Consider the following 12021-nt stretch of genomic DNA (forward strand, 5'->3'; position numbering starts at 1 on the left):
GTTTCTTCTTCTCCTGATAAAAAAAAGAAAAAAGAAAAAAAAAAGCTGGCTCTGATGTCTTTACTGTAAATATCAAATGCAGGATCTGACAGGTTTGGAGCAGATGCTGATAAACTGCTCTAAAAGCCTCCCGACTAACCTGACCCGTCTCCACCTGGTGAGCCCCACCCAGGAAGCCTACTTTGACCCCAACATGGTGAGCTATTGATGAATTTAAAACAATATTTAGAAATAAGAGCTAAAAGTTAAATTTCATCTATTTAACTTTGTATTTGCAGCCTCCTGTCACCAAGGACCTGATCGTTCACTGCAAGCCGATCACAGAGAAGATTCATAAAGCGTTCAGAGATCAGAACAAATACAAGTGAGGTTACAGTTACTAAATTCATCATTATTCAATTAGTTAGTTAATTTTTTTTTTTGAAATGGTGAGATGAAACCGTCTTCTTGACAGGTTTGAGATAATGGGAGAGGAGGAGATCGCTTTCAAGATGGTCCGGACCAACGTGTCCCACGTGGTCGGCCAGCTGGACGACATCAGGAAGAACCCCAGGTGAGAAGGTTTCAAAACTTTCAACCACAATGTTTATTTATTTACTTTTTATATGATGGACTGAGCATAAGTATGAAGCAGGAGGAAAATAGCACATGCGTTTTAAAAAAATACTTTACAAAAAAAAAAAACTTAAAAGTGCATTTGTGTGTTGTTTGTGACATTTTGATTGAATATGAAAAAGTTTTAGGGTATTAGTGCTGTTGTCAGGAAGCTGTAGATCCTTTCTGCAGCGTAACGTGTAAAAAAACAGGGACTCCATCACAGTCTTGAAAAGGGTGAAACAAGTTAGCTTCTGTCATCTTACAGAACTAGAAACATGTGGAAAATGTTCATTTTCAGACATTTTACCCACCAGTATTTGTTTTTTCACATACAAAATAAACAAATTTTGCTACATATTGTTTCTAGACAGCTTTAATTTAGGTTGAACTGTACCAGCGGTTCCTAAACTGGGTCTAAAAAGGACTGAAATTACTATTTATAGGAGCCTTAAAAGCAAAATAAAAGTACAAAAGTTCACAAACTGTGCTTTGAAGTATCTGCATTTAGTCGAGGAAACTCTAAATCTTATTTGACATGTACAGGAGTTCTTAGATTTTGCAGTAAAGTGCAACTAAGGTCATCCAGATGTTACAAAAGCAGTGACATGGTCCTGTATTAGCCTCCAAAATCCGGAAGCCAATTTGTGCGTTAGGTTGTTTCGTTATTATAGGACCTGCTGATAATCAGACCGAAATGCTACTCAGAAATGTTCACAGCAATATTTCATGCTGAAACACATGGAATACGTTCCAAAAGGAAACCAAAATCTAGGAATTTAAATCTGGGAAAGTGTGGAAAGCTTGGTCCACCTGCTGGTTGAAATAGCAGCGGCATCTCTTTGTCACCCACAGGAAGTTCATCTGTCTGAACGACAACATCGACCACAGCCACAAGGACGCTCCCACTGTGAAAGCTGTGCTGAGAGACTTCTATGAGTCCATGTTCCCGCTGCCATCCCAGTTCGAGCTTCCCAGAGAGTACCGCAACAGGTTCCTGCACATGGAAGAGCTCCAGGACTGGTAAGTTATCGCACTGGTACGGTGAGGAAAAATAAGTGTTTGAAGGCAAGGAAAAATACATGCATGTCCACTGTGAGAGACATAATCTAAAAAGAAAATCTAGAAATCACACTGTATTATTTTTTAAATAATTTATTTGTGTGTTATTGCTGCAAATTAGTATTTGAACATCTGCCAATCAGCAAAAATTCTGGCCCTCGTCTCTAAAAAGTCCCCCTCCACTCCATTTTGAGGTCGTTAGCTGCATAAAGACATCTGTCCACCACACACAATCTGTAAGACTCTAAGTTAGGGGTGTCAAACATATGGCCCGCGGGCTGGTTCCGGCCCGCCGAACAATTTAGTCCGGCCCGGTGGCTAAATGCATTATCATTATTCAACAATTTTTTTTATTTTTATTTTTTTTCCCCCAGTGTCCTGTCTGGCAATGTGGCAATAATAATTGTTGTCTTAATGCCAAAAAGAGCTCATCAGATTTGACTTTCACAAGTGGAGCAGTACTGCTTTTGCCATAGTGCTCCGATTGATTTATGAATATGAATAGTTTTATTATGATTCATGCGGGGAATATCTCAAATGATATGGAAACTACAATGGGAAAGTAGAAGAGGAAAGGAAGAACAAGAAGAAAAAAAGAAAAGGTGAAAGAAAGAGGAGATAAAAGGAAGAGAATGATAAAGCAATTATTGAAAAAAAAACATGTACTTCGTTTAATTGAAAATCTGCAGTTCTTATATTGTCCACGAGGGGCGCTGTGTTTTAATCAGCAGATGGTAGCACTGAGCTTCAGATGTGGAAAATTGATTTTAAATAATTTCTTAATTTTTATCTGTTTGATGTATTTTGTCATGCAGGACAGTGTTTTTAAGTTCCAAAAAATGTGAATAAATGTTTTTCAACATTGTATAATCACTGTGATCAGTTCTTATGCATAATGCACTTAAGTAAATGTTTAACTGAGTAAAAGTATTGTTGAAATTGCACATACTTTTCTTAAAAACGCTGAGGTTATTCATAATATATTGTGTAAAAGTGAAATTCATTTAATATAAAAATCAACAAGTCCACTTTTATTAGTTCTATTTAATCTTGCAATGAGTTTACTCGTGTGGCCCTCTTGAGATCAGATTAAGCTGAATGTGGCCCCTAAACCAAAATGAGTTTGACACCCCTGCTCTAAGTACTAACATGGCTAAGACCAAAGAGCTGAAAGGCGAGGAATCAGCCCAGAACTACACAGGAGAAGCTGGTCGATGACCTGAAGAGAGCTGGCACCTCTGCTTCTAAGGTTCCTGTGGGTAATGCACTAAGACGTCATAGTATCAAGTCATGCATGGCAGGGAAGGTTCCCCTGCTTAAATCAGCACACGTCCAGGCCGTCTTAAGTTTGCCCAAGACCGCTTGGATGATCCAGAGGAGTCATGGGACAAAGTTCTGTGGTCGGATGACCACAGAACTTAACTTGTTGGTCTTAATTCCACTCGTCGTGTTTGGACGACGAGGAATTATGAGTACCGTCCCAAAACCACCATCCCTACTGTGAAGGAGTGGCTCCGTAAGAAGCATATCAAGGTTCTGGAGTGGTCTAGCCAGAGTCCAGACCTAAACCCTAATAGAAAATCTTTGGAGGGAGCTCAAACTCTGTGTTTCTCAGCGACAGCGCCGAAACCTGGCTGATCTGGAGCAGATCTGTGTGGAGGAATGGGCCAAAATCCCTGCTGCAGTTTGTGCAAACCTGGTGAAAAACTACACACTGCAAAAATAGAACTAAAAATAAGTACAATTTTCTTGAAATTAATGTATTTGCCCTTGATTTGAGCAGGTAAATAATACTATTTGCCAATGGAATAAGATTTTTGCACTTAAAATAGGAACAATTCATCTCCATCATCTTATTTCAAGGGCAGTATATCTAATTATCTTATTTTAGGGGTAAAAATACTCATTCTATTGGCAAATAATCTTATTTACCTGCTCATATCAAGGGCAAATACATTCATTTCAAGAAAATTTTACTTATTTTTAGTTCTCTTTTTGCAGTGCAGGAAATGTTTGACCTCTAATTGCAAACAAAGGCTACTGTACCAAATGCTAACATGGATTTTCACAGTTGTTCAAATCCTTACTTGCAGCAGTAACACAAATAAATTATTAAATAAATCATACATTGTGATATCTGGGTTTTTTTTTTTTTTTTTTTTAGATCGTGTCTCTCACAGATGAAATGCACCTAAGATGAAAATTTCAGACCGCCCCATGATTTCTAAGTGGGAGAACTTGCAGAGTCGCAGGATGTTCAAATACTTATTTTCCTCATTGTTATTACTGAGATTTGTTTGCACAAAACCTTGTGGTGTCTTTTTAAAATGCATGTACCTTAGAAATGTAGATAATCAGTTTTATGCTTTCTTTAAAACTACAATAAAAATGGAATTTCTGCAGCTAGTTACACAAGTCGCACAGAACGCTGTAAAAAAACATGCAGACAAAATATAAACTGTGCACTCAGCAAAAATAAGGAAAGTCATCTAAGTGCATTTGTTGCACTTCTGGTTGATACGTGTTGCGTCTTGTTGCTCTCATGTCCAAACAAGTTGATTTATGAGTAAATTAACGAGTACTTGCTGTAGATGAGCGGACTATTAAGTGAAGAGTTTATGGCTGTCATCACTTGGACCAAGGGTGGCCATGTTGGACCTGAGGGATTCTCTCGCTGGCTAAGGCTTCTTGTAAGGGATCCCTGCTGCTGTTGTCAGAGAGAGCGGCTCTGAATAGAGACTTTATTTTAGACCGGACAGCTTTAAATGGGGAGATGCTGCTCCCAGTGACAGAATAGGCGCTGCCTTTCAAAGATGTGTAAAAAAACACGCAAACACATTTCTTTTTCGTTCTTTGATTGTTTGTTTCTTTCTTTATTGTAGTTTCTTTGTTTCTTTCTTTATCATAGTTTATTTTTCTTTGTCTCTTTTCATTTTCTTTGTTTCTGTTCTTTCTGACTTTCTTTCGTTTTTATTTCCTTCTTTCTGCCTTTGTTTCTTTTTTCTTTTCTGTTCTTTCTTTTTTATTTCCTTCTTTCAGCATTGCTTTCTTTTTTCATTTTCTGCCTTTCTTTTAGCCTTTCTTTCTGCTTCACTTTCTTTCTTTCTTTCAGTCTTTCTTTCTTTCAGCCTTTCTTTCTTTCAGTCTTTCTTTCAGTCTTTCTTTCTTTCAGTCTTTCTTTCAGTCTCTTTCTTTCAGCCTTTCTTTCTTTCAGCCTTTCTTTCTTTCAGCCTTTCATCCTCTCTTTCTGCTTTCTTTCTTTTCTTTCTTTCAGCCTCTTTCTTTCTTTCTTTCTTTCTTTCTGCCTTTCAGCCTCTTTCTTTCTTTCAGACCTTTTTTAAGCAGCCTTTATGATTTTTATTTATTTCTTTCTTTCTTTCTTTCTTTCTTTCTTTCTTTCTTTCTTTCAGCCTCTTTCTGCTTTCTTTCTTTCTTTCAGCCTCTCTTTCTGCTTTCTTTCTTTCTTTCTTTCTTTCTTTCTTTCTTTCTTTCTTTCTTTCTTTCTACACAGTCTTTCTTGGTCCTTGAACACATTAAACCCAGCTCTCGTAGGTTTAAGCGTGTGGATAGTTTCTGACAGAAAACATTGAGTGAAATTACAGAAAAGCACTTTGTTGCTACCTTCAAGTGTGGTGGAGGTTCTGGGATGCTGTGGGTCGGTTTCTCAGACATTGGGGACCTTTCTAGAGCTACAGAGACGTGCTCCGTCTGGTTTTTGTGTTTAAAGAGCTCTAACTCCTACAGGCGGGTGTACCGGGACAAGCTGAAGTTCTGGACCCACTGTGTCCTCGTGACTCTGGTCGTCTTCACTGTTATGTCCTTCTTCGCTGAGCAGGTCAGTACCAACCTTGGATCTACACACACACACACACACACACACACACACACACACACACACACACACACACACACACACACACACACACACACACACACACGCACATTCAAGTAAAAGCAAACATGGCATTTGCTCCCTTACATCATTTCCATGATTCATGCTGGTGCTATGATTCAGGCCTTCAATGCAGAACTTCACTCTGAGCTCATGTGTCAGGTCGGAATGGTGAGCTGGGCCAGAACGCGACTTAACAGAAATAAAAGACCGCCAGACATCCTCCATGAAAGGCGAGACTCGACCACCTTCGTTGATCTGGATCAAACTGCACTTTGGTTTATTTTAAACTTCTTTGTTGCCGAGTTGGTTGGATCTGTAGGTTGAAAATGGCCCTATGGCTATTTTTATTTTGGTCAGGTCTTGCAGTTTAGGGCAGGAAACCTAACAAGTGACATTTCAAGCTGTTTTAAAGAAATCCTACTCTACCCAGGTATCGCAATGAGCTTTTTTGAGCCTCTACCTCAATCCAAAGGTTTTAGTTTCTCCTCAGCGAAGCCAAGGAAAGGTTAATTGTTGGAGTGACCTCAGGAGAATCTCTCCCATCATCCCACTGGGACCAGCGCTCCCACTGAGGAATGTCCCAAACTGGATCAGAGTCTCTGTCACAGGACAGCTCATGACTTTCTGGAAGCAGATGGGTCCGGTTTTCTCGCTGCCTTAGAGAAGGTACAGTTATTACCAGAGAGATCAAGGGAGTCCTTGCTGTCCCTAGAGAGAGATTATTTCTCTCTGCTTCGACATCTAACAGGGTTCCTACACAGTCTGGAAGAGTGAGGAAAAAACCTAGAGATTCCCAAAATATATCCTCCAATCCGTTGTCTAAATGTCCTTCCTTCCTTGCCTTGTGTCATTGCTTACTTTGCAGTAAGCGAGTTTTCTGGTTGTGTGGTGGGTTGTGGGTAACATTCAAAGATCGCTGAAAGCAATGAAGAGAACTATGATTCTCTTCGAGGCAGCAGCTGTCGAAGGACACTCTGTCCTCTGCAGGGACACCGTCTCTGTCTTAAGCTGGGACACTAAAGTTAAGCTTAGTTTAAGAGCTTCTGGATAATCACAGGTTGATGGTCTTCCCATCAGTCCATGACAAAATGCTTTTGCACGGCACACCTTACTGCGATGATAAAGAGGAATATATTTTCCCAGTTTTTAAAGCAATTTGATGTGTTAAAGTAACCCTTATTATATTTCTGTAAGCCGCTAAAACTCAATCACTCTGAATGAAGTGCTGCTTCGGCCACATTAACGCGGGGGAAGCGATATTACAGCATACGGTGCCGCTAATTCAGACACGGAGCGTTCATCTACTATATTTACTTTACTTTTCTGTTAGTCCTGGACACATTTGAGTTATTTAAAAAGTGACGGTGAGCAAAATAACATTTCTGTCAGGCTGATTCTATGTTCAATTCAATTAAATTTTATTTATATAGCGCCAAGTCATGAAACATGTCATCTCAAGGCACTTTACAAAGTGCCTTGAATTCCGCCACCGTTAAAGCCTATAAAGTCCATATTATAGCAATTGAACATGGCACAAAGTGCCTTAATATGGCACGTATATTAAGGCTTAAAGTCTTAAAACCAATGCCTGGGAGCCTTATGCACACGTCCTCTACCTGCACGCCACACAAATTACAGTGCGCAAATGCAGTACCTTATTGTTGCACTGCAGAATCGGAACTAGAAATAAGTAAAATGTTCTTAAAATTAGTGTACTTGTCCTTGATTTGAGCAGGTAAATAAGATGATTTGCCAATGGAATAAGATTTTTGCACTTAAAATAGGAACAATTCATCTCCATCATCTTACTTCAAGTGCAGGATATCTAATTATCTTATTTTAGGTGTCAAAATACTCATTCCATTGGCAGATGATTTCATTTACCTGCCCAAATCAAGGATAAATACACTAACTTTGAGAACATTTTACTTATTTTTAGATCCGTTTTTGCAGTGTGTCCTACCTCCCTTCCTTATATCCTTCCTCTATCCCCTTTCTTGTGTCCTTCCTGCAGTCTTTTCTTCCTTCAGTGGGATCCTCCCTTCTTTCCTCTTTATTCCTTGTGTCCTATCTCCCTTCCATCTATCCTCCCTACTCCTCCTCCTTCCCTTGCTTCATCTTCATTCTTTGTGTCATATTCTTGTTTCCTTCCTTACCCTTTTCTATCCTTGAGTTCTACCTCCTTTCTTTCCTTGTGTCCTTCCTTTCTTTTCCTTCTTGGGCCCAGCTTCTTTCCATCCCTCCATTTTTATATATATATTTTTTTCAGATTACACATTTAAAGCCCACCTGCTCCTAAAAAATGTGCCTTATATTTGTAGTGAACTTTAATATTTTATATTTTAAGGTGAACATAAAATACTAGGATTGTGTTAATAACTCGTAACGATGAGAGGATAAATGATCCAAATTCTGGATAGAGGAGTTTAAAATGTATTTAGCATATGTTGTGTTTTTTTTTTTTTTTTTTTGCCCTGTAAACTAGGGCACTATGTTAATCAGGTCGAGCAAAGTGTGTAACCCAGTTTTAGAGAATAAGGAACATCTTAGCCCCAAATGAACAATTAAAGTGGTGGGTTTTTATGAGCTGGGAACATTTAGGGCTGTTTCTCTGTTTAAAAGATATTAGATGTTATGTCTGGAGAACATCGCCGTTGCAGTCGCCTTGTTTTTTACCAGGAATGTGCACATAATAATTTGTGCTTTGTCACGGTGCGAATTTCACATTTTGACCCCCTTCCTCCCTCCTTCCTTCCTGCAGCTCATCCTGCTGAAGCGAAAACTGTTCCCCAGACGCAGAGTCAACGGGGACATCAACCCAGAGCGAGTGTAAGAGACAGTCTTGTCGTGTCGTCTCCTCTGGAGGTCGTCCTCCACTCCTCCTCCACTCCTGCTCTCCTCCTGCTGGCCGGAGACGGCAGGAACGGACCCAGACAAGGTGACTGGGCTGGACACAACAGTCTGGACTGCAGAGTGTTGGAGACTCGGGATGCGGATGGCGGCAGTAAGCTACTGCAGCCAGACTTAAAAACAACAAAAAAAGAAACTTTTAATTTAATTTTTATTTTATTTGGGGCATTCAAGACAAACACACAACACTCCTCACGTCAGATGCTGCCATCACATCGACTCTAGATGTTAAACTATGAAGCTGTTTGCAGCAGGTTGTATTAGAAGATACACGAAGCATACCTGTATTTTATAACGGTACAAACTTCTAAAATGTGTTTGTTTTTTTTATGTTCAATATGATTTTGTTTAAAAGACATCTGACGATGTCACCTTTGCTGCTGGGGAAAAAATAAGGCGGGCTTAAACGGAAAGTATTGCTTTTACGGCCTTGGGTTTTTAGTTTTTGTTTTAGAGATGTAAAGATTTCAGTAAAAGTATTTTGGGTTGTGGCCGTTTTCACCTTTTTGCCGCTTGAAAAACATGAAAAACATGAAGTGCCTTCGTTGTTTATTCCTGCTAGAGTCAAACTTTTTCTTCTTGACGTGGGAACGCGCCCCAACACTCCTGGTTTACAGAAACGACGAGTCGGATGCCGATGGATGCTCCTCACTGTACGTGATTGTGTAATGTGTGATGTTTGCGCAGCTTCACTGGCTCCTGTAGGCGTGTCCCTGTGGGACCCGGCAGGCTCGCTGCTGTCTGACATTCAGACCTCCCACAGCATGCTCTCTAACTTATTTTCACCGTGTTGATGTGGTAACAGTTGAATCTGGAGTGCTGTGTTTGGTTGATGCCAAGCGTGTCCTCTTTTCTAGTGTCCCAAATAATCCCGTTTTAGACTCATCTGAACATTGTTTTTGTTTTTTTCCAGAAGCCCTGAAAGCCTGATTGCCAGGATAAATTACTCGCCATCTTTGTTAGTTTTAAGAATGTTTTGTATTACAGTGACAGAGATGTGGGAGATGTCGTCTGTTTGTGCCATCCGGTGGTCCAAGATGCTAACGAGCATATTGGCGGACCAGGACTCTTCCTCACTTTGAGTCAGTGGTTCGTCAAATTTAAATACATTTTTATTTGGTCAGTCGTCTGGGTTCTACTTTGGGGGCATTTCTGTTTTTATTTTGAAGGAACAGACTGACTGTTTCGAATAATGTCTGTTTCTTGATGTATTTAAAAGAAGAACTCTGCATAAAAGATCATTTGTAAGACAAAAACAGACTTTCATTCTTGGCCTAAACAGAAAAGATACTTTTGGAGTATTGTTTTACAACTTTGTCTCCTATTGGGATGCCAAGCTGTGTTTTAGTTGAAACAATAGATGTAATCCTCCTGCTTTATTTCATCCACTTGGATTGATGTACCACTGACATCATAACAGGCCCCCAGCATGATGCTGCTAGAAAAATCATTTGCTGCTAGGATGTAAAAAAAAAGAAAAGAAAAAAAAAACCCAGAGTGAATTACCCAAAAATAGTAAAAAAAATCATGTTTCTTTGCCTTTGCACTTAAGTCCAAGAAACTGTGTAGGTCATGACCCTTTTGATAAGATGTATTTAGGTCTCAAAGAAAGCAGGATGGATAAACGAGACGGGAGCCAACAAAATAATGAACTCTCACTAATAAAACGAGAACATCAGTCAGGATTTAGCCCACAGTGAATTAGAGCTGAAGGATTAACACAAACTATTGACTCTTCACATTTGCTGTATTTGCTTTAAAATCTCTTTCAAACTAATTAAATGTTTTATTCTTCAGTAAACCATGAAAAACATTTTTTATTTCTTTTTTTTTTTTTTTTGGTCAGTGTTTTTCTCTTTATTTCCAAAATAATGTCTCAATGTTAATGCTTTGAAAACAGTCATAGTAAGTAAGAGGAGAAGTTGAAATCCTGAAAAAATATTAAACTAATTTTGGATCAACAATGGTTCATCTACTTCCACAGAAGAAGGAAAATTAACAAAAATGATTTTAAGTGGGATTAAAATGAGAAAAAGAGTAATGTACAATGAGTAAAAAGCAATAATGGAGGGTGCAATACCAAATCAGGACTCATCCAAAAAAGTGATCTTAGGCTAATACTTAACAAACTGTATTATTATTTTTTTCCCCCCAGTGTACTGTCTAGCAATGTGGCAATAAGAATTGATGTCTTAATGCCAATGACATTTTTTTTATTTATCAAGGAGTATGGTAAAAACCCCAAACAAAACATTTTGGTTACTGCATTTACATTTTTTTGTCTCTGCACAAGGTTTCCTGTTTTTTACTGTAAGCACCAACATTTATCTTTAGATGGTTTTTAGACTTTTAGATGTCATTATCCACAGTGACATAAAAGGCCACTCAGCAAAGAACACATTGCTCTAAACTAAGCCAACAACATAAATAAGTTCTGAGCTCTAATGATACTAAAGCTGAAGGGTTTGGTCATAATGGCCATCCTTACTTTAAAAAAGAAAAAAAAAACAAAAACTGAAACTTGCAAAGCCTGACAACACTATCCCAATTATAAAGTACGGCGGTGGGTGAATTCATGCTGTGTGGGTGTTTTGCTGCAGGAGGGACTGGTGGACTTCACGAAACATCCTGAGGAAAGAACATTATGTAGAAATATTGAAGCAACATTTCAAAACAATAAATAGGAAGTTGAAGCTTGGGCAAAAATGGTTCCTCAAAATGGACAGTGGCCCTATTAACAGTCAAATTAGTTACGTGTCTAGAGCAGAAGTTCCCAAACTTTTTAGCCTGCGACCCCCAAAATACGAGCGCCAGACACTGGTGACCGTCTATAGGTAAGGGGATGGTGTGTTTTTGGAAATTACGAGAATACAGTAGTCATTTCATGATAACACTTATAAAAACATTGCCCTCTTTTTTTTTTTTAAGACTATGAATGTTGAGCATCCTGTAAAGTTATACTTTGGTATCCGTTTCACAAATAAAGAAATCTTTTTAGCATATCAGCATCAAATTATTAGTTATCATCAGGACTTTGAAACGATTGTGCAAATGACTGTGTGACTTTGTTCTTGTAATATTTTGACCTTGTTCTCATTTTATAACTGTCATAATTTCTTTAAAAATTAATTATGGCCATTGTAGATGAAGTAAGTAAATTTCCACTGAGTAAATATATTTGCGATTAAAAAAACCTGGATGTTTTTAAATGTCAGAAACGGTACAATTTTCAATGGGAAAAAAATAATTTTCCATACCTAAAGTCATACAATTGGTATATCAAAATAATATATGTCTGACATTGTAAAGTAAGAAATTTGGATTATCTTGCGACCCCCCCACTTTGGGAATAACAAAGTCTATGTTTTGGACAGGTCCTCCCATCGCCCTGATCTGAGGATATTCAGCAGATTTCTGTGCAAAATGTTGAAGGAAACCCAATACATTCGACTCAAGTCACACAATTTAACAGGTTCTAAGGAGATGAACGTAAACATCTGACTATGAAAAACGTAATAAACTAACTGGCCTAAAACGGGAAAAGTTTGCACTGTTCCAAT

The 12021-nt window shown here is 38.6% G+C and overlaps 1 protein-coding gene across 1 annotated transcript in view; it reads left to right on the top strand.

Annotated features, from left to right (window-relative positions):
- gnptab (N-acetylglucosamine-1-phosphate transferase subunits alpha and beta) overlaps positions 1-9717 on the top strand; it is a 39450-nt gene extending 29733 nt beyond the window's left edge. Inside the window, exons 16-21 of the mRNA XM_036149052.1 lie at positions 83-196; positions 279-364; positions 455-553; positions 1450-1617; positions 5401-5491; positions 8313-9717. Coding sequence (XP_036004945.1) covers positions 83-196; positions 279-364; positions 455-553; positions 1450-1617; positions 5401-5491; positions 8313-8384 — 630 coding nt within the window. The 3' untranslated portion in view covers positions 8385-9717. The remainder of the gene's footprint in view (positions 1-82; positions 197-278; positions 365-454; positions 554-1449; positions 1618-5400; positions 5492-8312) is intronic.
- The last annotated feature ends 2304 nt before the right edge of the window (positions 9718-12021 follow it).

This window comes from Fundulus heteroclitus, chromosome 17 (genome assembly GCF_011125445.2).
Source record: "Fundulus heteroclitus isolate FHET01 chromosome 17, MU-UCD_Fhet_4.1, whole genome shotgun sequence".
Taxonomy (NCBI): domain Eukaryota; kingdom Metazoa; phylum Chordata; class Actinopteri; order Cyprinodontiformes; family Fundulidae; genus Fundulus; species Fundulus heteroclitus.